The following is a 22,995-nucleotide window of genomic DNA, read 5'->3' as shown; positions in this document are numbered from 1 at the left end:
TAATTTTGCATTGATTATTTGGGGATTTTTTTCATTGTGAATAAATTTAAAGTTGTCAAGAAAGCATGAATTAATAAATTACTTTTAAATAATCCGATTCATCTTCCTATTCTTTAGATTACGCAAACTCTACCCTTCTATTCTAAAATTTAATGAGAAAGCAAATTAAATAAGCAGAAATAAAAAAGTTTTCAAAATTATTTAAATTTCCTTCTAAGTCAATTTCAATTTCACAATTACTTAGATTAATTTTGAGTAGAATTTAAGTTAGTTAGCTAATTATTTAGCTAACTAAGTACAGAAACAAAATCAAAATATATTTTTTAGCAAAAATTCATATAGAAATTGAAAGTAATTTTAAAGTAAATACAGTTGATAAAGATAGAGTACATACAATATAAATATTTTAATAGAAGTTTTATTTCTAAGAATTATCTTTGATCATTCATTTAAGTTAGTTTAAATGCTTTTTGGTTTATAATACGTTTTTTTATATAAAGTAATTTAAAAATAGTTTGCTTGTCGAGATGATAAATTTCTAGTTGCTTTTTAGTTAACACTCTTTCAGTGTAGTATGTTAGTATAGATAATTAATCATTATTCAATAGTAATTGATTACTTTCAAAGTGATGGTCTTGGTAGCAAAGGTTGTAGGTCATAGGACAAAAGACCTAGTTCATAGTTGTTAATTTCTTTATTTTCTTTATCATTGATAGAATGTGTTTGAAGTTAACTGACTTTATCCTTAGCTAGTTTCATAAAGCGAGATTAAATACCAGCTATGCCGAAATACTTTTTGTATCTTGATAGTATCATTTAATCGATATTCCACTAGACGAGGTTGAAGAAAAGAAGTGTTTGCTGGAATTCGGGCTCAACAGCACAGAAAAGCATAACTGAAGACTTAACATGAGATTCTTCTTTGTTGAATTAAACCATGTAATCGTGGAAGCCACGATTGACTTGACTCAAATACTAGAATGGCTCAGGAAGTTTTTGTTAAGCTTCATCTTTAAGGAGATCTTCTAAATTTTTTAAGTCTATTGAAATAACGCAAGCAACCACTCTGTTGTTTTGGACAGCTACGTGAGAGAGATTGTCTTTGAGACATCTTTAAAGTCTTCTAAGAATAGCAGTCTTAGCCTGTTCTCTCTTGCATTAAAGTATGTTCCAAACTAAGTTGACTTCAGAATAGCTTCTAAAAATGAGGTTAGCTACTTTCTCCATATGAAGAATATTAAAGTCTTCGATTTCAAAGTGGTTATTGCTTCTTTACAACATTTTACTATTTAGCTCTTGCAGTGTTTATTAAAGTTATTTTTAGAACTTCTCCTAGCTTTTTTATTTAATTTATTAGCTTTTAATGAAAAATAATTTATTAATTAATTAATTTTTTTCAACTTAGAAAGAGATTCATTAAATAATAAATTGAAGAGCAATGGTTTAAAATAGAAGATTTATTTTTTTCTAAATTGAATAACTAAATTTTTTAATAAATTTAAATCTAATAAAAACGATCTAATAAGCTATCATCCATTTTGCATTAAAAATAGGAAACATAATTTGCGATTGTTGATTAGGTAATAATGACATTACAACAAATAAATAATTACGAAAAATATTTAAATATTTTTTAATTAAGCAGAATTTAAATTCTTTTTGATTCTTAAAATTTCTTTGTTTTTATTTAAATAAACTCTTAATTTATAATTATTTTGTAGATAAGATAAGTAATAAATTACAATATCAGCTAATCTTTATCTTTTTGTATTATTTAAATGAAATAAGCAAATTTTTAAAATAGCTTTGGAAATATTTTTGATAAATTTTGAAAATTTTAAATAATTTAATTTGCATGAAAATTTAATATAAAATAATCTCAAAATAAATTTTAATTAAAAATAATTTTAGAAAATTTAAAATAAAATTTTTTTGAATAAAATTATTTAAAATCTTTACGAAAAAAGATATCTTGAATTTTAAAAAAATATCAATTTATTTGATAAATATTTAAATATTTTAGTTTTTTCTAAGTTTAAATCATCAAATAGGCATAAAAAAAATAATTCAAGATTGATCAATAGTTTAAAGTAAATTAAATAAAAAACAAGAAGTATTTAAATTTTTCACATTTATTTTTGAAAGGTTAACAAAAAATTTAGATCAAAATCTTCTAAATTTTTTTATTTAAAATTAGAACAATTCGAAAATTCATTTTTTTAGTTGATGAATTGCAAATGTAAAAATGTTTGAATAACTAAATTAAAAATGATTAAATTTTATTTAAAAATCTAATAAATTTTACACAGCTTTTTATAGATATGATAATAAATAGATTTTTATAAAAAAAAATAATCATCTAAATTTTTAAGTCTTTTGAAATTTTGAAAATAATTAATCATATTCTATTTATTTATTTATTTAAAATTATCTACTCATTTTTATAATATTTTCTAAGCATTTAAAATTTTAGGTCACTAATTTACTTGATTAGCTCAATACAAATATGCGCCTGGAATAATAATATATTTAATACATTAATATATTTTAAGAATTTTTTGTAAAATAAATCTTAAAAAAACACTCGAAATTTATTTTATAACTTACTTTATAAAATAAATAAATTAATTAACTGATAAGACTTACTTTAAACCTTAAAATCTTTACATTACCAAAATCATAAAAATAAATTGAAATAGACATTTAAATTAAACACAATCAATGCAACGCATGCTATTCTTAAATAACAAATATAACTTTTTTTATTAATTAACTCTAAGTACTATTATTATTTAAGATAGAAAATAATAATTAATTTTATAAATATTTTATAAATATAACTTAAAAATTTATTTTATTTTACAAACTAAAATTTAGCTAAAAACATGTTGAGAATTTTATTTTTTAATTAATTTTGGTAAAAAGATGAATTTTATTGATTGTTTGTTTGTCTGACTGACTGAATGTCTGTGTTATTATTTATATATTAATTTGATATGAATTTGTTAGTATATGTAATTAATTTTAGTTTAAAGAAAGTTATAAAAAACTAGAGTTATGTAATTTGATAAATTCATGCTTTGGATCTTATTGATATTTATTGAGATAGATAGTGAGATTACGCAAAAAGGAAAAGAAGTTAAATACTAATTTATATTAAAAATAGTTAAATATCATAATGTGCTTATTTGCTTGCTTGGTTTGGTTTGGTGGGTGATGATTACAATCTACATGTAAAGTTGATAGAAAAATAAGATAAGTAAATAGATATATTTATTTATTCATTCATTCATACGTTTATATGATAATTAATTTAGGAAATTAATACAAAATCAGACTAAAATAAAAACATTAATAAAACAACATATAAGTGCTTAGACTTAAGCATATTCTAAGAGTATAAATATTTAAAATTAAATTTAATCGCAAAAATGGAAATCGAATATTACAGCAATGATTAAGATGATCAAGAGATGCAAGATTCTAGTTAATATATATACCACTAGTTGAATTATGAGAATTCTTAAAAGTCAAATGATTAATCCACTTTGGAGGCAATAAATTAATTGTAAATTGGGTCAGCTGATTCACTTTAATCATTACCTTACAATTTTTAGTCATAAACTTACATGAGTGAGAGTTCTGATGAGAATAAAAAGGCTTCTAAAAATTAAATGATTGCCAAACCATTTGCTATTGTAGATACTTAATCCGTACAAAGACCTATTAGCGAAGATAGATTTTTTCACCTTCCCGGTGATGTTTTGATTGAAATAGATCATAAAGACTCTATAGAATTTAGCGATCGCTAGAAACAAATAAATTCTATAGAAAAGAAGATAATAACTACGCTGCTTCATCTATAACCTGTTTAATTTTCTACTAATTATAAGTACATCTGCCATCTTTTAGATAATACTCAAGACAAAGAAAAACATGCTTTATCTCTTAGAGTAAAGAAATATTAAGTAATAGCCTAAGGATTTAACTTTTTGATAAAACACCTAAAAAAAACATACGAACAAGAATTGGATAAATTAATTACTTTGTAATAGCAAAGAGAAATTTACAAACTTTAATTTGTTCAAGAATACATCAATAAAAATTTTAGTAAGGAAGATTATTTTATAATTGGGGTGAATGGAATTGATTTCAATTAAGAAAACATATCGATTAAAAACATCTAAATAAGTCAAAAGCTACTTAATTTGATTGGACTTAAAGATGATAATATTTCATATTTCGCTCTTAGAACAGGCGTCCTAGATTACTGCAGCTCAGTAACTAGGCAGTAGATATTTAATTGTTTCATGGATAATTTTTTGAAAGTTAAAAAAGGAGAAAAGGTTCTTCTTAAAGAAAACTTACTGACTACTATTGACGGATTTACAATCGTAGTTGATGTTTTTGTGTGGAACATATTTTGTTAATTCCCTCCCGAACTTTAATATCATTCTAATTACCCTATCCCTAATGAAATAGAAGCAATATTTGTTACAAAAGTTTAGATCAACTAGAGTCATATCAACCACCTCAATACATTACGTAAATAAGTTTAAGGAGAATATTAAAAAAAGAAGAAGCATTCGTAACTTAATAACTATGGAAAAGAAGACTTTCAATATGCTTTGGAAACTTAAATATTCATGGAAAAGTTCTACCCTGAGGAATATAAATAATTCGAAAAAATCTAAAAAGAGCAATAAAATGAGGAAAGACTCATGCATAGAGGAGAATGCGGCTATAGAGTAATAAGCTGATAAATAAATAAATAAATAAATGAATAAAAAAAGAAATAAATAAATTGATACTAAAAAGAAAAAATAAATTGAATACAAAACTTAAAATGAATACATCCTAAAATTATATTAAAAATTAACTAAATTATTTTCAAATTAAACCCTTCCTTCCTTTACTCACTCACTTAAAATTTTATAAATTAATTAATTAATTAAAATCTAATAATATTTATTTTTAAATCCTATTTTATTTACGAATGTGAAACTATAAACATCTAAAAAGATTATTAAATCAGTATTTATTTTATTGATTCAGTTTAAAATGCTTTATTCACATTAATTTATTCAAATTTATTAAATGCTATTTATTGCTTCATAAATAAAACAAAGTTCTAAATAAAATATATTTAATTTTTTTGCTATCATATTTAAAATAACCCAACTACATATAAATAAAGTTATATTAAAATAATCATTAACATCATTAATTAAATCATTTACAGAATAAATTAATTTAGTAAATATTTTATGGGCTCAGTTTAAACTGCTTAATTTACATTAATTTATTAAAATTTATTAAATGACATTTATTGCTTCGTAAAGAAAACAAATTTTTGAATAAATAATATCTAATTATTTGCTATTAAATTTAAAATAACCCAACTACATATAAATAAAGTTATATTAAAATAATCATTAACATTATTAATTAAATCATTTACAAAATAAATTATTTAAATTTTAATTACTTTTTATATAACAAAAATAATTTATTAATTCTTTTGTTAAATGTTTATTAATACATTATTGTCTTTAATACTGCAATTTCATAAATTATTCACTAGGTAAGTCTGACCACCCATCATATTATACACATAGTTTTTTTCTCATATTTCTAAAATTAATTTAATAAGTTTCTCTATTTTTCTAATATATTAATTAAATTTGTTAAGTGCTAATTATTTTGATAAAATTAAAAAACGTAATTTTAGTATATAATTTATTAAGAAATTAAAAACTTTTTAATAAATATTTAGCTATTTAAATAATCATTGTCATATCATTTTTGTATTGTTGATTATTTTTAATTCATAAATTTATTTCAATTTTCCTAATTCTTCCTTTTTGGTAAAGTCAAATCGTCATAGCTATCACCATCATCATCTAAAAAATCATCACTTTGAACTTCATATTGAGAATTAAATATTTCATCGCTCTTGAATTAATAACTTTGCTTTTAGTTACTAGCTATTTAACTAACAAAATCATACATTTCTTTTAAGCTACTTCCATTTGGTTTATTCTCTTATTCTTGATTTTCTTTATTTGTTTATTATGAATCTTCAGGATTTATATAATTATCTTGGGAAGATATATACTGAAACATATTCAAGATTAGTTAAAGTCCTTGTCTTGAATTTTAGTTTTATTTGTTAGGTTTTTAAAAACTCAATTGATAAGATTAATTATTAAGATATATATCCTATTGTTGAAGAGATCTATTAATATATAACTCCTCATTGAATAGAAGAGAAAAATCTGATTATTTGTAAAATCCACAATTTGCAACGTATTCTTCAATTTCTTCAATAAGTAGTTTTTCACAGTCCTTATCTATAATCTCTTCCAAAATTTATTTAACATCATTAATAAAATCAGAAATCAAATTTTATTCTTTTAGCATTTTTATTGACATAGTTATGATTGAGAATTCAATTTATGTTTTCAGCAACTCACTGTATACTCCACTAAATATATTTTTTAAGAAAAAATATTATAAATTTTAATAAGTTTCTATTAATTTTATGTTTTTAGAGGAGTCCTATTCATCAAGTAAAATTTCAAAAACCATAAAAGAGATACTTCCCCAGTATTGTTTGTACTATTCAAATGATTTTATGGTTTTTTTAAATAATTTTTAGTCTGATTTTACAAAGCTTAATAAATTTAGTTGAATTGCAGATTCAACTGTATTTGTAATAACTTAAAGCTATATTTAATAAAAATTCTATTTAGTTTTCTCATTCAAGTAGTAGGGTAAGATTTCCTTTATTATATCTCCTCTCTTTTCACTCCATATTTTATTATACAATCCTATTTCCATTTCTCCTTTATCCTTTGCTAATTTATTTTTGAATATTGAGAAATTAGGATATTTAGACTTTTCTGAAAACTGATATAAACAGCTGGCATAGTATTCATATTCAAAAAAGGAGTTTACTTCTTAAGAATTAGGTCTAACTTATTTTGAAGAGTAATCAATCATTCCTTTTAAGAAATCTAGAGCATCATCAGAGAGTAATCCTTTTTCTTTAGTAAGATCAACAGACTAGCTCACTTCTTTCTAGTAAATACCTCTTTAGAGTGTTAGTTCTACCAAAATAACAGCAATTGAATATATGTCAGAACGATCGTCAAGATTCATATTGCTATCTAATTAAAATTCCTTTCCACTATACTTGGCAGTTCCATATTTATTTTATTATATTTACTTACAAGCCTAAAGCTCAGATATTCCAAAATCTGTAATAGAGGGCTTTCCTTTCGAATCAATTAAAATATTTAATAACTTCAAATCTTTATGTATTAATTCATTGTAATGAATAAATTAGACACAGTTAGTAATATTCACAAAAATCTTTAAACGCTCCAACCAAGGCCATTCTTAGTTCTTTTGCAAGTAGTTTACAATACTACCTTCAGGATAATAGTCCATCAAAATTTCTAATTAATTATTTATCACCTAGTAATCTATTATAGAGGCTATGTTTTCATGCTTTAGTATGAATTAAAAGCTTGGCTCAAGTAACTCACTCTAATAATCACCTGTTAACTCAACTCTTTTGAGAACATAAGATTTATCCTAAAATTACTAAGCATCGTTGCTGCTCTATTATTCTTATTTGTCTAATTTGCAAATGTAAACTTGAGAAAAGTTTGTTTTCATTAAAAGAGTCTAATCTTTAACTTTAAATTTTTAATGATTATTTTTTTAAGTATGATCTCTTAGCACCCTTGTCCATTATGTTAGGATTAATGGTTACATTTAATGAATGACATTAAACTGTTTTTAAAATATTTATTCTGCATTTTCATAGTTTTATCTCAAAATATTTATTTTTCCTTTTACATTTAGTAAGTTGAATAAAATGTATGAGTCTTTCTTCGCAAGAATATTTTCCATCATAGAAATAGAATTCTTATGTGCTTTTTTTTAAAGAGGAATTTCTTTTCAATTCAATATCTTTTAACAAACAGAATCATAAAGCTCTAAAAGTTAGTATCATTTGGTTGAATTTCTTATTTAGCGTAAAAAATAAAATCAAAGCAGATGAGTATGGCAGGAATATCCTCTGAAGATACTATTTCGTTTATTTTTTCAAACATCAGCTGATGATCTCTTGTTTCGTAGTAGACTATGATTAAATCTAATTGTATTATTCTATTCTTAGATCCAGTCATTTTCTCTAATTTTTTAAACAATTCAATAGCCTCATCATTTTTTCCTAAATTCCAAAAACATTATGCAATCTTTCTTAAATAAATTAATTTCTTTTCTCCTTTTTTGTCTTGCTTTATTGATTTGAAAAAATAATCAATTGCCTTTTGATATTTACTAACTTCAAAATAAGAAAAAGCTGTTTCGCTATTCTCAATAGTTACTTCTCCAATAAGTTCATCAAAATATCTTTCTTGATTATTTTCTACTTAATCGATGCATTATAAGCTATCCTTAACTACATTTTTAGATTATTGATGCAGAATTCTTTCAATTGTATTAAATTACTCTTTGCTATCTATGACTTTAAGATTATCACAATTTAAAATTTCTTTTTCTGCATCATCTGTCCTATATCTTAAAAAGTCAATTCATGAATCTAGCTTATTCCAAAAATGATTTGACTGCACTATAATAAGCTTTAGAATCCTTATCAGAGTTAGCTAATAAATCATCCAATTATTAATCAACAAGTTATTCTAAGTCAATTTAATATTATGTAGGATTATCATATTATAAATCACATATTTTTTTAGCTGACAATTATATGTATTTATTATGACTAATATTTAAAATTTCTTCATCCTACTCTTTTCTGCCTTCTTAAATTTCTAGTATCTACCCCATTAGCATCTCAAGCTACTCTTATTCTTTCTCTTCTTTGCTTAAACTCATATAGCAACTTAAAGAATCAAACAAATTCTCAAAATTAAACATATCTTCCTTCAAATCTTTTTGCTATTATTTATCACAAATTTATCAACAAATATCCTATCTACCAAATCCTCTCTTTTTAATTTAATTAAAATTTGATATTTTCTTATTTATTTACAAAATAAAATCAATCTAAATTATTTTCAATATTCTAAAATATCTTTAAATCCAATTTATCATTAATATTGATTACATAAATTAATATTTCATTTGCTTAAAAAATAAAAAATATTTTACTAATAAATATAAATGTGTGTTTAAATACTACAAAATATTGTTAAATTATTTTAACCTTATAATTTTCTTTCCACATAAATAATAATTAGTTAAAATTTATTTAAAATTAGAAATCATTCTATTTGAACTTTTATTTTACAAAATATAGAAAAACAAGAAAAATGTCTGCCATTTTTAGAATATACTTTTTTAACTTACATGCTAAAATATTACTATTTATTACTATATTATTCATTCAAAATTAATTAATAAAATAAAAAATTTTAAGACAATCAAGCTTTTAGTTAAGCATTTATTATACTGTTTGGTTCTAATTCTCTTTAATAATTTTTTTTAAATTAATGATTAGATGAATATATATATATAATTAAATACATTTATTAAGTAATTAAGATGAGTTTACTTGAATATATTATGATAACAACCTTTTGAAAAAAATGTAACACTGTTCTATTTTTAATGAATAAATAACTATTTATTATAAGTTTTTAAATTTATTTTAAAGATGTTTGCTTTTTAAACATTTTGTGAAAATAATAATAGTAAATTTAATAAAAATAAAACTTAATAGGTTTTTTAATTATTATTTTTTATTTAATTCGATTAGTTAGTTAGAGCAAGTAATAAAAATAATTTGTTTAGACACTACATAAAAAATAAATAATTGATCCAGTATAAATTTATATGTAATATCTCTATGTAATAAACCATTTTTAAATGTAAATGTATACTTACTTCCAATCGAAATAATTAATAAACTAGAATAACAATAAATTTTTAATAAATAGCATTATAATAATGTATTTTTAGAAGGAAAAGAATTTCAATTTACAATAATATTTTTAAATTTATGATTTTATTAATGCTCAATATAAATTAATTAGATAGATTCAATTACAGTTTTTTTATTGTAAAAATCAAAATAATTAAATTTTTTGTAAATTTTTTAATTATTATATAACAATATGTAAAAATAAAAAATTTCTAATTTAGTATTTTAAAATCAAATGAATTTTCTATTTTTAGGTAAGCATACCCAAATTCATTAATGAATATTCAATGAATAAAATAGATTTAGAAATTTATATGTTTGAAGCAAGAAAAACAAGAACAGCTTTAGCATAATTATTGAATTCATAGATAAATAAGTTAGTCTGTTCTACTTTTTTGAGTAGAATCAAATAATAATAATAATAATTTTTTACTGGATTTACTTTTATGTATTTAAGAACAAGTATATATTTATAAAGAAGAAATACATTCAAAGTTAAAGATATTTTTAAAAGAATGAAATTAAATATAGTGCTGAAATTTTTCAATTTGTAATGAAATAGTTAATTAATTTTTACGTAGCACTAATTCTTTGAGTTTTATTTGTTTAAATGATGGTAAAATTATTAATAAATAATGGCTAAGTCATCGAGATAACACAATCCTTAATTATTTAATTGTATTCCTAAAATTTTAGTTATATACTGTTTTTGTGAATTAACAAATACTGAAAAAAACAAAAAAATAAGTAAATTGATTAATTAACAAGAAAGTTAGCTAGCTAGCTATCTAGAAAATTTAATTGAAAGACTATACAATAATTAAAGTTAAAAATATTACTTATTTCAATTAAATATTAAATGAATATAAATTACCTATCAAATGGTAGAAATTCTCGAAATAATTTGCAGCCTTTACTTAACTTTTAGCAATAAGGTCCCAAACCCTTAAACTTTAGTCAACTCTCTTTGGAAGATAGTATTTTAGAAAAGCAGTAACTTTAATGGAGAGTCATTTGCATATTTCTGATGTCATAATGCATAGTAGACCTCGCTTATGGATTAGATCAATTGCGATTAAGCTAGGCAAACGATAACACACTAAACCAGAAAATTTATACCTTTTTAATAGCTTTTTCTTCTATTGAATTATTTTTAATTTTAATCCTGCTCTGGGTTACGAATTTTATCAACCACAGAGTAACTCACTGGAGAGCTTTAATGACAATACTATTATTTTGTTTACTCTTTGGGTAAGTTGAATTGATGTTTTAATTTCCAAATATGTTCATTATAAAATTCATTACTGTTTATCTGATTATATACTCTATGAGGATACGATAAATCATAGCTGATTCTGCTAGTAACAAGATTTGCATGTTTTTTTTCCTCTGCTACGTGATTATTAGGCACCAATTTTTATTAAATTTTAACATAATTATTCTGATTTATACTTGCCTATCATGCTGTTTTATGATGTATTTCAGTATTAAAGGGGATATTAATGAGTAGTCTTTCTTACTTAGTTAGCAGTGTATTCAGGAACTTGTTTCTGATTAACATAAGACTAATATTAATTTAGATTACAAATCTTACAACTTCCTGCCTTAAAATTCTAACTTTTTCTACTATTCTCGCTCACTCTTCAAGTAAAAGCAAAATAAGAACGAATAATAATAACCAAACAACTAAAGCTATCCTCATCCTAATAGATAAATTTCTAATTGCTTTAATAATTATTTCAGTAGCAACAGTAATAATAGCCAAGAAAAATCTAATTGCGAAAATATACAATCTAATCATCAGCAAAGTTCAACATACTCCTAATTATACAGCAATTAAAATTATTCTTAAAAAAATTAGGAATAAAAAAGGAACTCCTAAAACCAAAATAAATAAGATAAAATATTTAATTTTCCATTAGAAGTGATAGCTGCCAACCAGCAAAAATCACCTTTGGCTAACTACTAAAGCCAAAATACTTAGAATTTAAATTAAATTTACGAAGATATTTTGAGTCTCATCCCCTAAGGAATTGCTCTAATTAATAACTAAAGAGAAGTTGTAATCTCAAACAAGTCAATTCTAACACACTTTAATTGCACAAAAGAGGAATAGCTCCTCTCCAAAATATTCTCCATAAATAAATAAAACTTTGTTAAATCAGAAGTAGCTAGTAACCAATCACTCGCAACTCCTCCATCTATGAAAAGAGGAAGTACAACCGTTGACGTCAGCAGCAACCAAGTGAGAGGAAATCGAAATAGCTCATTTTCAAGTATGGTTAAAGATACTCTTACATCAAAAAAGAATAGCATTTAATCAGGTAGTTTTTCATATAATAAACAAATACTTTCTTCAAACTAATAAATATCATCTAAATTAAATCTCTATTTTTGTCCACCCACTTAAAATATTAACAAATAAAAGCAAAAATGCTAATGAAAAATTTTATTTATTTTTTATAGATTTCAAAGAAAGATTATTTTTTAATCACTTTTCAATTCAATGTTTGATTGAATCAAAACAAATCAATTTTCTGATAAATAAATAATAAGTGATATTTTATTTACTTTTAACTATTTAGTGAAATCACAATTTAATTTTGTGGAGAATTTTGAGTTATTTAAAAAAATTTTAACTTTTTGAGACTTACATTTTTTATTAATATAAATAGACAGACTTAGTATTCAGAAAGATAGAAAATCTTCTATATTAAGCTAATTCAAATTAAAGGAAATGTAATCTAAAAGATTAAGCATTACTAATAACAAAAAGCAAATATCTGAGTTATTTGATGAAATACTTAATCAGGATTTGAATTTTTAGTATTTCGATAAAAAAGATGATACAGTCAAGAATATGAATACTCCTCCCTCAAATTAGAGAAGATTATCAATGAATTTGAAATTAGGATTAAATAAAAATAATACTATGGTGTGTGAAGAATAAAATAAAGACTAATCTATTCAATTCACAGTTGAGAAGAATGTTATTTAGTACGCTTTCCATCAAGGAGAAAAAACTTTTAGTTTAAAAATTATTTGCTGTGAAATGCAGCAGCGGTCTCAGACAGTCATTCCTACTCCTAACCAGGCAAAAGGAAGTAAGAAAAATATTCAAACAAACCCTTTTGATGAAGTGAATGAGGGTATTTAAGGAGTAGAACCTGCTATTTTGATCATCACAGAAGATATTTCAAATAAAATTCTACTCTAAAAATTAGAGAGATTAAATAAGTAGAAGAAGAGGATGGTTGCCAGTATTTCTCATGAATTAAGAACACCTTTGAATTGCTCAATCGGATTGCTGGATCTTTTGTTGCAGGATCCTAAGATGCCACCTGATTTGCTGTAAGAATATCTGATGCCTGCACTATATTCTAATAGATTACTATTCAATATTGTTAATGATATTATTGATTTTCACTAAATTGACTCTGGTAAATTCTAACTTAATTTCAAAATTTTTGATTTAAGATAATTGCTTGATGAATGTGCTATGCTCATGAAAATATCTGTGAGCAGAAAAAATCTATAGCTATTTCTTGATATAGATAAGAATATTCCCTCATAACTAAATTCAGATCCTCAAAGAATAAGATAAATTGTATTAAATTTGCTTTCAAATGCAGTTAAGTATACATTCAAAGGATTCATAAGAATAGAAGCTGTAAATTACGATAGTTAGTATATTTAGATCAAAGTCATTGATACAGGTATAGGAATAAAAGAAGAAAGCATGAATTAAATCTTTGAATAATTCGGTCGAGTAAATAAATAAATACTTATTTAATTTAATTTAAATTTAATATAAAAAATATTTTATTATTTTTTTTACTTAAAAATAAATAAATTATTTAATGGGTATAGCTTAGATATCTCTAATAATATTTAACAATTTGTATGTTTATTAAATAGATTCAAGAAGAAAAGGTACTTGAAACTGAAGGAGCTGGTTTGGGATTGACTATAAGTATGAATTTGGCCAAGGGTGTTGGTGGAAACAGAGGAATAGATGTTTAGAGCACGTTTGGTAAAGGATCTACATTCTCCTTTTTTATACTGAAGTAAGAATTTAAAAAGAAAGGAGCTTCGATGACAAAAAAAGAAATATTTAATAAAAGTCTTTATTAAGTTGTTTCTCACACTCAAGGAATGAATTCAGTAGAATTAAAAGATTTATCAATAGATGAAGATAATTAAATTAACACAATCACGAATACTAGCTTATCAGCCTAAAATGGAAATTCTAATAATTCACTGATAAATATTATAGAAAATAATAAAAATAACGAAATTATTTCCGAAAGAATAAATTTAGATAAAAAAATAGACCAAGATAAACAAATAAATGAAGATAAATATCTTTTGAATGTGCCTCTCCCATAAGTTTAGCTTAATAAATCAATATCTGCTTCTTCTTTTGTTTCTGAAATAGCAAGTGAAAACATGTAGTAAACGCAATACTCTATAAACTAGCCTGAGACTTAGGATATTAGAAAGGAATTAAAAATCCAAAAAAGAAATCCTAGTTAAATATCTTAAACAAGCTTTAATGGCATAAGTAACGAAATGATATAAGACTTGGAGTCAAAAAGGCAAAAAAGAAATTCGAATTAAATCACAGAAACTAGCAAAGAGCATGAATATGGAAGCATATCAGACAGTTTAAAAACAAAGTCTATTAATTTATAGTTCTCAAGCTCGAATAAAAATTCAAGTCTTATTAACTAAAATGAAGAAGAAACTAAGAGATCACCTTAAAAGGACTTCTTTTAAATTGAAATTTAGAAGCCTAAGATATTTATTAACTAATTTGTAACTTAAAAATAATAAAATAGTCCTGTTATAGCCTAAAACTAGATTGATTTAAGCGATACAAGCTAAGAATTTATAGACTAATAAACTAGTTCTGAAAATGTAGATGCTTACAAGCAAATAAATGAGTGCAAGACTCATAATTAAATGAAAAAAGTTGATTGCTATGAAAAATTCAAGAGTATGTCGAAAAATTGTAACAAGCTTATTAACTAAGTCAGCGAAAAAGAAATCAGCAGTAGCAACAGCTGCTGCCAATGTAAAAAAATACTCGTTGTAGAAGATAATGAATTTAATCTATTCTTGCTAAAAAAAATGCTGTAATCATGCAATCTAGAAGCTGATTAAGCTATGAACGGATAAGAAGCTATTGATAAAGTAATACAAAGTTTTACCTCACAATGTACTTGCAGGAATGGCTATAAATTAATTTTCATGGATATAGACATGCCTATTAAAAATGGATATGAAGCAACCTAAGAGATACTTAAATATTGCACATCAAATGATATTAAACCTCCTCTAATAAGTGCTTGCTCTGCTTACGTCGGAGAAGAAGATAAAAAGTAAGCATTAAAAGAGGGAATGACATTTTTCATAACTAAACCTATTGAAATGAAAGTACTTTAAAGCGTGCTCAAAAAAGCTTAAGTAATAAAGTGATTTAACCTTTAGAAAATCAATTTGAAATAACAAATTATATTAACTAAATGTATATACTTATTTACTTCCTTTTTAATATTATAAGTTAATTTTATTTTAAAATTAATTTATTAAATTCCACGTTTAAAGATTTTGATCTTTTTTTAGTATTTAAATTTAATTTTAAATTCATTTTTATGGTAGATAAATATTTCAATATTAAAAAATTTTCAAACTACTTTTTTATTATGGAAATATTAATGATTAAGTTTTAATGATGTGTTTTATTAATCTAACAAATTATATGGCATCTATTAGATATAATTTATTTATTTATAATTCCAACAATCAATACTGGCTCTTTAAACATATTTTTGAAATTAGCAAACAAATTTTAATAAATAAATCATGAAAATAATTAAACTGTGTAAAATTTAAAATTTCAATTGATTTACAGATACTAAATATTTATTTATTTATTAATTTATATTTCAAGTAATTAATTAATAATTGAATTTATTAAGTTATCAAATTATTTAGTTAGCTTGTTTGTTTTTTTAGTTAATTAGATAGTTAATTATTTACAAGATTGCAAGTTGGTAGCAACTACATAATCAGCAAGCAGTTTATCAAAGGATATTTAAAGATTACCTATTGGAATATGAATAACTCCAAATCTAAAACTAATTTTGAGATTAAGAAGCAACCTTCTGCCCAATCTATACCTACTTTAAAGAGTTTTTCGAGGAATAATTCAATTTAAAATTTAAGTGCTATTAAATCAACAAAAAATGAAAATAAGTAGCAATCAGGAGATTAAAAAAGCTTTTAATTCAAGATGCCAAATTCAAAATAAGGAAGTTAGGTATTGAAAGAACTCAATTCTGGGCAATAAAAAGGAGTGAATAGTAATGACAATTCAATAGTCAAAGAAGATTTGAATGAAAGCTGTACTTCATCACAGGCCAGTATAAAAAGCGAATTAAATGCATTCAACGCAGGCAAAAGAAATAGAATTCTTAATTTTTTGATATTCTTGTGCGAGTCTGAAATCTTTTTAGAAAAATTGCGCTAAAAAGTTTGTTCTTTTAGTGAATTCGAGCCATATGCCGTATTTCAAAGATTTAATAGAGATATGAAAAAAGAATTAGAAATAGTTGATATACAAAATTTTATGACTTCATTGAATTAAAAAGTGGATAACAGCACAATAAAAACGTTAATGTGGTTCTATGATCTAGACAGAAATAATACCTTATCTTATATAGAGTAAAAATAGATTAGCAGATTACATTTTTGATAAATGTTTTTAAAATTTATCTTACTGAACAAAAATAGAATATGAATACTTTGATAATTAGTTAAATATATCTTTAATTAAAATTTTATATTTTCAAAAGATTTATGACTATTGTATTGACAATTGAAGATGACGATTTGAGAACCAAAATATCTGTTAGACCAACTTATAAGGTATCTAAAGAGCAATTTTTACCACTTCACATGGAAGTAGCTATCGGAAAACTCTTCTACTAGTAAGTTGATATATATTAAATATATTTAAATAAAGCAAAAAATAAAATTTGTAATAAGATTAATAATATACTTTGAGAAGATAGATGAGTTTAGATCTCAGTTAGAAAACGATTTTAATCTTTAAGAGTTCTTAGATGCATTCAAATACTTAGATAAAGAAGGAAAAGGAGAGCTTCATGAAGAAGGATTGATAGATTTTTTGAAAGAATAGTCATACAATCCTTCCTAAATTTTAGCTAGAAATATATTAAGAAATTTCAAAGGAAAGAATGCAGATTTCATAGAGTAGGATGAAGAAAACATAATAGGATACGATGAAAACGGAAACCCGATATATAAAAAAACGATTGATCCAATGAAATTTGTAAGGTTTTTAGTTCCAAATATGAGTAAAGATGTAATCAAGCATGCTTTTGATCTCCATTTTAAGAGTAAAATCAAAACACCAGTTAGAGGTAAAAATTCTAACTTTTATTCAATTTATTTTATATTTAAATAAATTTCATTTTTACTCAATTATGCTAAATATTTAACTAAAATTTTTAATAGTGGAATTATTTTAATAAATTTAAGTAATGTTTTATTAGCAAAATTAATTCGAAGGTTTTAAATAAAAATATTTTTATTAGCTTATTAAATATTTGGATACAAATTTTACATTTTAACTAATTTATTCTAATTTGTTGGATAAACATTTTAAATTTTCTAAAATTTTATTAAAAATTTAACTAGAATTATTTTATTTCATTTAATTAAAGCTTTATTAAAAAATTTAAATCAACGCATATTAATTAAATTAGGATGGCTGATAAGAAGATTTTTAATAAAACTATTTTTATTAGCTTAATTAAAGCTTTATCTACAAATTTAACAGTGATTTTTTTTTATTAGTCAAATATACCTTTGAAATTAGAAGAGAGTGGTTGGAAATATTTAAATAAAGAGTCGAACCTGAAAAAGAAATTGAATACTGCAAATAAGATCTGTGTATGCAAAAGGATTTTAGCGCTAAGGATATGTTTGTGTTAATTAACAGTGATAAAAATGACTATATTTCCATTTCTGAGTTTGTGGATTCATTAAAAGAGCTTGGTGTTTAACCTTATAAAGATGAAATTTATTTATTTTTTAGAAGACATGCTGCAAACAAAAGCAAAGGTTTAAGGTAATTTAAAATTTTATCAATAAATTTTGAAAATAAAATTTATTTATTTCTTTTATTAGAGAAGACGAATTCATTTATGCAATTTTACCAAATTAACATACTTATGATAAAGTTGCTTAGGGGAGAATTAATATTAGTGATTAAGCAGTGTAGCTCAGAATGAAAGATGTAAATATTTTATTTAATTTTACTAATTATTTTATTAAAAACCTTTTATTTTAGATTTTGTAGCCTGAAACTTTAAGGAGATTTAAAAAGCTAATGCTTGCTCTGTTAAAATTTGAATTAAAAATGGAATCTATTTCATTGAAACTTGCAAAATTGACTCATTTTTCATATGAAGATTTCTTCGAATTGCTTGATTATCAATAAAATGGATACATTAGCTTGACTGACGTACATATTTATTTTTTTTAAAGTTTTATTTACCTTATTTTTTTAGCTAAAATAAGTATTTATTGATCATAAAATTGATGTTACTGAAAAAGAACTCTCTTTCCTGTTTAAGAGATTGGATTGCAAGGAAAAAGATGATAAAATTAGCTACATAGAATTCATCAATGAAGCTTAGCCTCATCTTCCTAAAAATTTAATAGCAAGAAGATTTACTTAAAAAGAAAGATAAAAGCAAGCACAAAGTATGGCTAACTTTATAGATACAGAATTAAATTTAAAATCCAGAGCCGATTTAAATTCAGCTGGTTAAACTAAAACAAACTTCTCAATACATAGTTTAACCCAGCTTAACAACGATTGAATATTAAATTGATTTTTATATGTTAACTAATTTTATTATTAAATTTATTAAAGATATTAACAAAAAACTTATTTTTACTTCGATAGAGTTTATTCTTTAATTTAATATTTTTCTTTAATTTTAATTTAATTGAAACATAAATACTAAATTTTACTTAAAAATAAATTAAAAATATTTAAGTATTTTAAAGTTTTAATTTATTGTTTATTTAATCTTAAAATTAAAAAGATTTATTTATTAATAAAAAAATAATGAATTACTTAAAATGTTTAATCTCTTCAAATTAAGCTATTTGTAAAAGGAAAATTTTGTATTTTTTCATTTATTGTTTGAGCAAGTATTTATTAAAGAATTTGCTTGTTTAATTTTTGTAAATCTAAAATAAAAATATATTTATTACTAAACAAATTTAAATTCTGAAAGGGCAAAATTTGAATAGAAAGATTTTTTTATTATTTTTTATCTTAAAGACTCTTATCTCTTACCTCACAAAATATTTGTTTTACTTAACGAGGTTTTACGGTAATATATTTCAATTTATAATATCTTACTTTTATTCTTATATTGATGAATATAAAAAGGATGAAATCCAATAAGAATATAAATAACATTTGGAAGATTATTGTGAAATTAATCATAATAATGAATATTATATCAAAAACAAATTTTATAATGATGAAGATGAAAATAAAAATGATATAAAATGAAATATAATATTAATCAATTTTTATAAAAGTTTTTGGAAATAAATATAATTTTATAATTTTTATTTAAATTAATTGAGAGAAAAGTAATTATATACAAATATAATTAAATAATGTTATTGCCTTGTATTTAAAAAATAATACATTTTTTTTTTAGCATATTTAAAATTATATTGTTAGATACAGATAATAGTATTCCTAATTTAATAAATTATATAAATTCATCACATCAACTAATGCTTTTAAAAATAATATATTTACAGAGATTATTTTTATACTTCTGATTAGAATTTAAAAAAAGTTTTTAGATATAAATCAAACAATAAATAAATAATAACTATTATCTAATTAATCAATATATTTATAAAAAACAAAATTAAAAAATAAATATATTTATGAAACATATTTATTTATTTATGCAGAACTTAACTTTTTAATTTTTTAATTATTAATCAGGTTTGTTACATTTAACTATTAGTTGAATGTCATAATATAGTTATCTATATTATTAGTTAAAATAAATCAATTTTTTATAAATTTAACGAATTATATTTTACTTCTTTAGCTTATAATTATTCTTCGAGGAATTTCTTCAATTGAATCACAAAATTATAATTTAAACTTTAATATTAAAAGTTATAATTTTAATAAATAATAAAAAATTTTTAAATCAATAAATAAATAAATATTTTGTTAGTTTTAAGATTACAACTAAGAATTTTTAATTATTTTAATAGCTGATAAAATATTGAAAATTTTAATGCTTTTATAAATATGATTATGTTTTAAATATATCTAATAACTATAAAAAAGGCTAATTATTTTTTAAGTGAACAGAATGTAATTCAAAAATTTTCGCACAAGAGGAAATAGTCTTAGTAAAAATATTCATTTAAAAAAAGGGTGGTTGTATAAGTTGTTGACTATGTAGTTGATATTTTTTGTTTAATTTAAAAAAATATGCTCAGTTTGCAAAAGATGCATGCTAAAGAAATACTTAAATAAAAGATGGCTTTCGTTAGTATTTTAGTTGTGTTGTGATGAGTAAGTAAAGAAATTCGTTATATTTTATTAGTTTTTAAGTAAATAAGTAAATAAGCAAGTTAGTAAATGACAAGCAAGCTGGCTTAATTAGCTAATAACTATGTCAAAAGCTTAAAATAATCCATTCTCAATTATTAGTTTATCAATCAATAAATTCAATTTTTACAATAATTATAGCGCCAAAGTTGTGATATTCTTGCACTAGGCTATTCCTATGCCTAAATCTTTAGCACCCTATGCACCAATATTATTCGAACTTTAAATATAACAATAAATAACGAATTAAATAAATAAATATGGAGGAGAAAGGATGGTAAAAAAACTATGGCTTTCGTTAGTATTTTAGTTGTGTTGTGATGAGTAAGTAAAGAAATTCGTTATATTTTATTTGTTTTTAAGTAAATGAGTAAATAAGCAAGTTAGTAAATGACAAGCAAGCTGGCTTAATTAGCTAATAACTATGTCAAAAGCTTAAAATAATCCATTCTCAATTATTAGTTTATCAATCAATAAATTCAATTTTTACTTTAAGTAAAGATTCAAAGTTGTGATATTCTTGCACTAGGCTATTCCTGTGCCTAAATCTTTAGCACCGTCATCACCAATATTATTCGAACTTTAAATATAAGAATAAATAACGAATTAAATAAATAAATATGGAGGAGAAAGGATGGTAAAAAAACTATGGCTTTCGTTAGTATTTTAGTTGTGTTGTGATGAGTAAGTAAAGAAATTCGTTATATTTTATTTGTTTTTAAGTAAATGAGTAAATAAGCAAGTTAGTAAATGACAAGCAAGCTGGCTTAATTAGCTAATAACTATGTCAAAAGCTTAAAATAATCCATTCTCAATTATTAGTTTATCAATCAATAAATTCAATTTTTACTTTAAGTAAAGATCCAAAGTTGTGATATTCTTGCACTAGGCTATTCCTGTGCCTAAATCTTTAGCACCGTCATCACCAATATTATTCCATCTTTAAATATAAGAATAAATAACGAATTAAATAAATAAATATGGAGGAGAAAGGATGGTAAAAAAACGATGGCTTTCGTTAGTATTTTAGTTGTGTTGTGATGAGTAAGTAAAGAAATTCGTTATATTTTATTTGTTTTTAAGTAAATAAGTAAATAAGCAAGTTAGTAAATGACAAGCAAGCTGGCTTAATTAGCTAATAACTATGTCAAAAGCTTAAAATAATCCATTCTCAATTATTAGTTTATCAATCAATAAATTCAATTTTTACAATAATTATAGCGCCAAAGTTGTGATATTCTTGCACTAGGCTATTCCTATGCCTAAATCTTTAGCACCCTATGCACCAATATTATTCGAACTTTAAATATAACAATAAATAACGAATTAAATAAATAAATATGGAGGAGAAAGGATGGTAAAAAAACTATGGCTTTCGTTAGTATTTTAGTTGTGTTGTGATGAGTAAGTAAAGAAATTCGTTATATTTTATTTGTTTTTAAGTAAATAAGTAAATAAGCAAGTTAGTAAATGACAAGCAAGCTGGCTTAATTAGCTAATAACTATGTCAAAAGCTTAAAATAATCCATTCTCAATTATTAGTTTATCAATCAATAAATTCAATTTTTACTCTAAGTAAAGATTCAAAGTTGTGATATTCTTGCACTAGGCTATTCCTGTGCCTAAATCTTTAGCACCGTCATCACCAATATTATTCTATCTTTAAATATAACAATAAATAACGAATTAAATAAATAAATATGGAGGAGAAAGGATGGTAAAAAAACTATGGCTTTCGTTAGTATTTTAGTTGTGTTGTGATGAGTAAGTAAAGAAATTCGTTATATTTTATTTTTTTTTAAGTAAATAAGTAAATAAGCAAGTTAGTAAATGACAAGCAAGCTGGCTTAATTAGCTAATAACTATGTCAAAAGCTTAAAATAATCCATTCTCAATTATTAGTTTATCAATCAATAAATTCAATTTTTACTCTAAGTAAAGATTCAAAGTTGTGATATTCTTGCACTAGGCTATTCCTGTGCCTAAATCTTTAGCACCGTCATCACCAATATTATTCTATCTTTAAATATAAGAATAAATAACGAATTAAATAAATAAATATGGAGGAGAAAGGATGGTAAAAAAACTATGGCTTTCGTTAGTATTTTAGTTGTGTTGTGATGAGTAAGTAAAGAAATTCGTTATATTTTATTTGTTTTTAAGTAAATAAGTAAATAAGCAAGTTAGTAAATGACAAGCAAGCTGGCTTAATTAGCTAATAACTATGTCAAAAGCTTAAAATAATCCATTCTCAATTATTAGTTTATCAATCAATAAATTCAATTTTTACAATAAATATAGCGTCAAAGTTGTGATATTCTTGCACTAGGCT

General features: G+C 22.9%; 8 protein-coding genes across 8 annotated transcripts; 4 read left to right on the top strand and 4 right to left on the bottom strand. All coding sequences in view use genetic code 6, as the record gives it.

Annotated features, from left to right (window-relative positions):
- Positions 1–65: 65 nt before the first annotated feature.
- On the top strand, positions 66–531 carry TTHERM_000989341 (hypothetical protein; the record flags this gene model as incomplete). Its single annotated transcript, XM_012799279.1, has 2 exons — positions 66–453; positions 515–531. 2 exons carry the CDS (start codon positions 66–68, stop codon positions 529–531), a joined length of 405 nt encoding a protein of 134 aa, XP_012654733.1.
- Positions 532–621: 90 nt separating this feature from the next.
- Positions 622–1,281, bottom strand: TTHERM_00989340 (hypothetical protein; the record flags this gene model as incomplete). The annotated part of the gene is made up of 1 exon (XM_001022438.3): positions 622–1,281. One exon carries the CDS (start codon positions 1,279–1,281, stop codon positions 622–624), a length of 660 nt encoding a protein of 219 aa, XP_001022438.1.
- A 2,150-nt stretch (positions 1,282–3,431) lies between these two features.
- On the top strand, positions 3,432–4,760 carry TTHERM_00989330 (hypothetical protein; the record flags this gene model as incomplete). Its single annotated transcript, XM_001022437.1, has 1 exon — positions 3,432–4,760. One exon carries the CDS (start codon positions 3,432–3,434, stop codon positions 4,758–4,760), a length of 1,329 nt encoding a protein of 442 aa, XP_001022437.1.
- Positions 4,761–5,841: 1,081 nt separating this feature from the next.
- TTHERM_00989320 (Serine/Threonine kinase domain protein) lies at positions 5,842–7,785 on the bottom strand (the record flags this gene model as incomplete). Its single annotated transcript, XM_001022436.3, has 1 exon — positions 5,842–7,785. The coding sequence occupies one exon, from the start codon at positions 7,783–7,785 to the stop codon at positions 5,842–5,844; it is 1,944 nt and encodes a 647-aa protein (XP_001022436.3).
- An 819-nt stretch (positions 7,786–8,604) lies between these two features.
- On the bottom strand, positions 8,605–8,955 carry TTHERM_00989310 (hypothetical protein; the record flags this gene model as incomplete). The annotated part of the gene is made up of 1 exon (XM_001022435.2): positions 8,605–8,955. The coding sequence occupies one exon, from the start codon at positions 8,953–8,955 to the stop codon at positions 8,605–8,607; it is 351 nt and encodes a 116-aa protein (XP_001022435.2).
- Positions 8,956–10,820: 1,865 nt separating this feature from the next.
- Positions 10,821–15,442, top strand: TTHERM_00989300 (ATPase, histidine kinase-, DNA gyrase B; the record flags this gene model as incomplete). The annotated part of the gene is made up of 3 exons (XM_001022434.2): positions 10,821–12,285; positions 12,637–13,730; positions 13,880–15,442. The coding sequence occupies 3 exons, from the start codon at positions 10,821–10,823 to the stop codon at positions 15,440–15,442; spliced, it is 4,122 nt and encodes a 1,373-aa protein (XP_001022434.2).
- Positions 15,443–16,082: 640 nt separating this feature from the next.
- On the top strand, positions 16,083–18,879 carry TTHERM_000989294 (ATPase, histidine kinase-, DNA gyrase B; the record flags this gene model as incomplete). The annotated part of the gene is made up of 7 exons (XM_012799278.1): positions 16,083–16,690; positions 16,822–16,956; positions 17,015–17,412; positions 17,849–18,122; positions 18,182–18,290; positions 18,345–18,518; positions 18,565–18,879. 7 exons carry the CDS (start codon positions 16,083–16,085, stop codon positions 18,877–18,879), a joined length of 2,013 nt encoding a protein of 670 aa, XP_012654732.1.
- A 1,019-nt stretch (positions 18,880–19,898) lies between these two features.
- Positions 19,899–22,878, bottom strand: TTHERM_00989290 (kinase domain protein; the record flags this gene model as incomplete). The annotated part of the gene is made up of 5 exons (XM_001022433.2): positions 19,899–20,083; positions 20,141–20,204; positions 21,874–22,165; positions 22,234–22,518; positions 22,594–22,878. Coding segments are annotated over 5 exons (1,110 nt in total), but the record flags the coding sequence as incomplete, so codon positions are not given.
- Between the last annotated feature and the right edge of the window lie 117 nt (positions 22,879–22,995).

This window comes from Tetrahymena thermophila (assembly GCF_000189635.1).
Source record: "Tetrahymena thermophila SB210 genomic scaffold scf_8254485, whole genome shotgun sequence".
Taxonomy (NCBI): Eukaryota; Ciliophora; class Oligohymenophorea; order Hymenostomatida; family Tetrahymenidae; genus Tetrahymena; species Tetrahymena thermophila.
The sequence above is the reverse complement of the archived record's forward strand: the minus strand, read 5'-3'. Positions and strand labels throughout refer to the sequence as shown.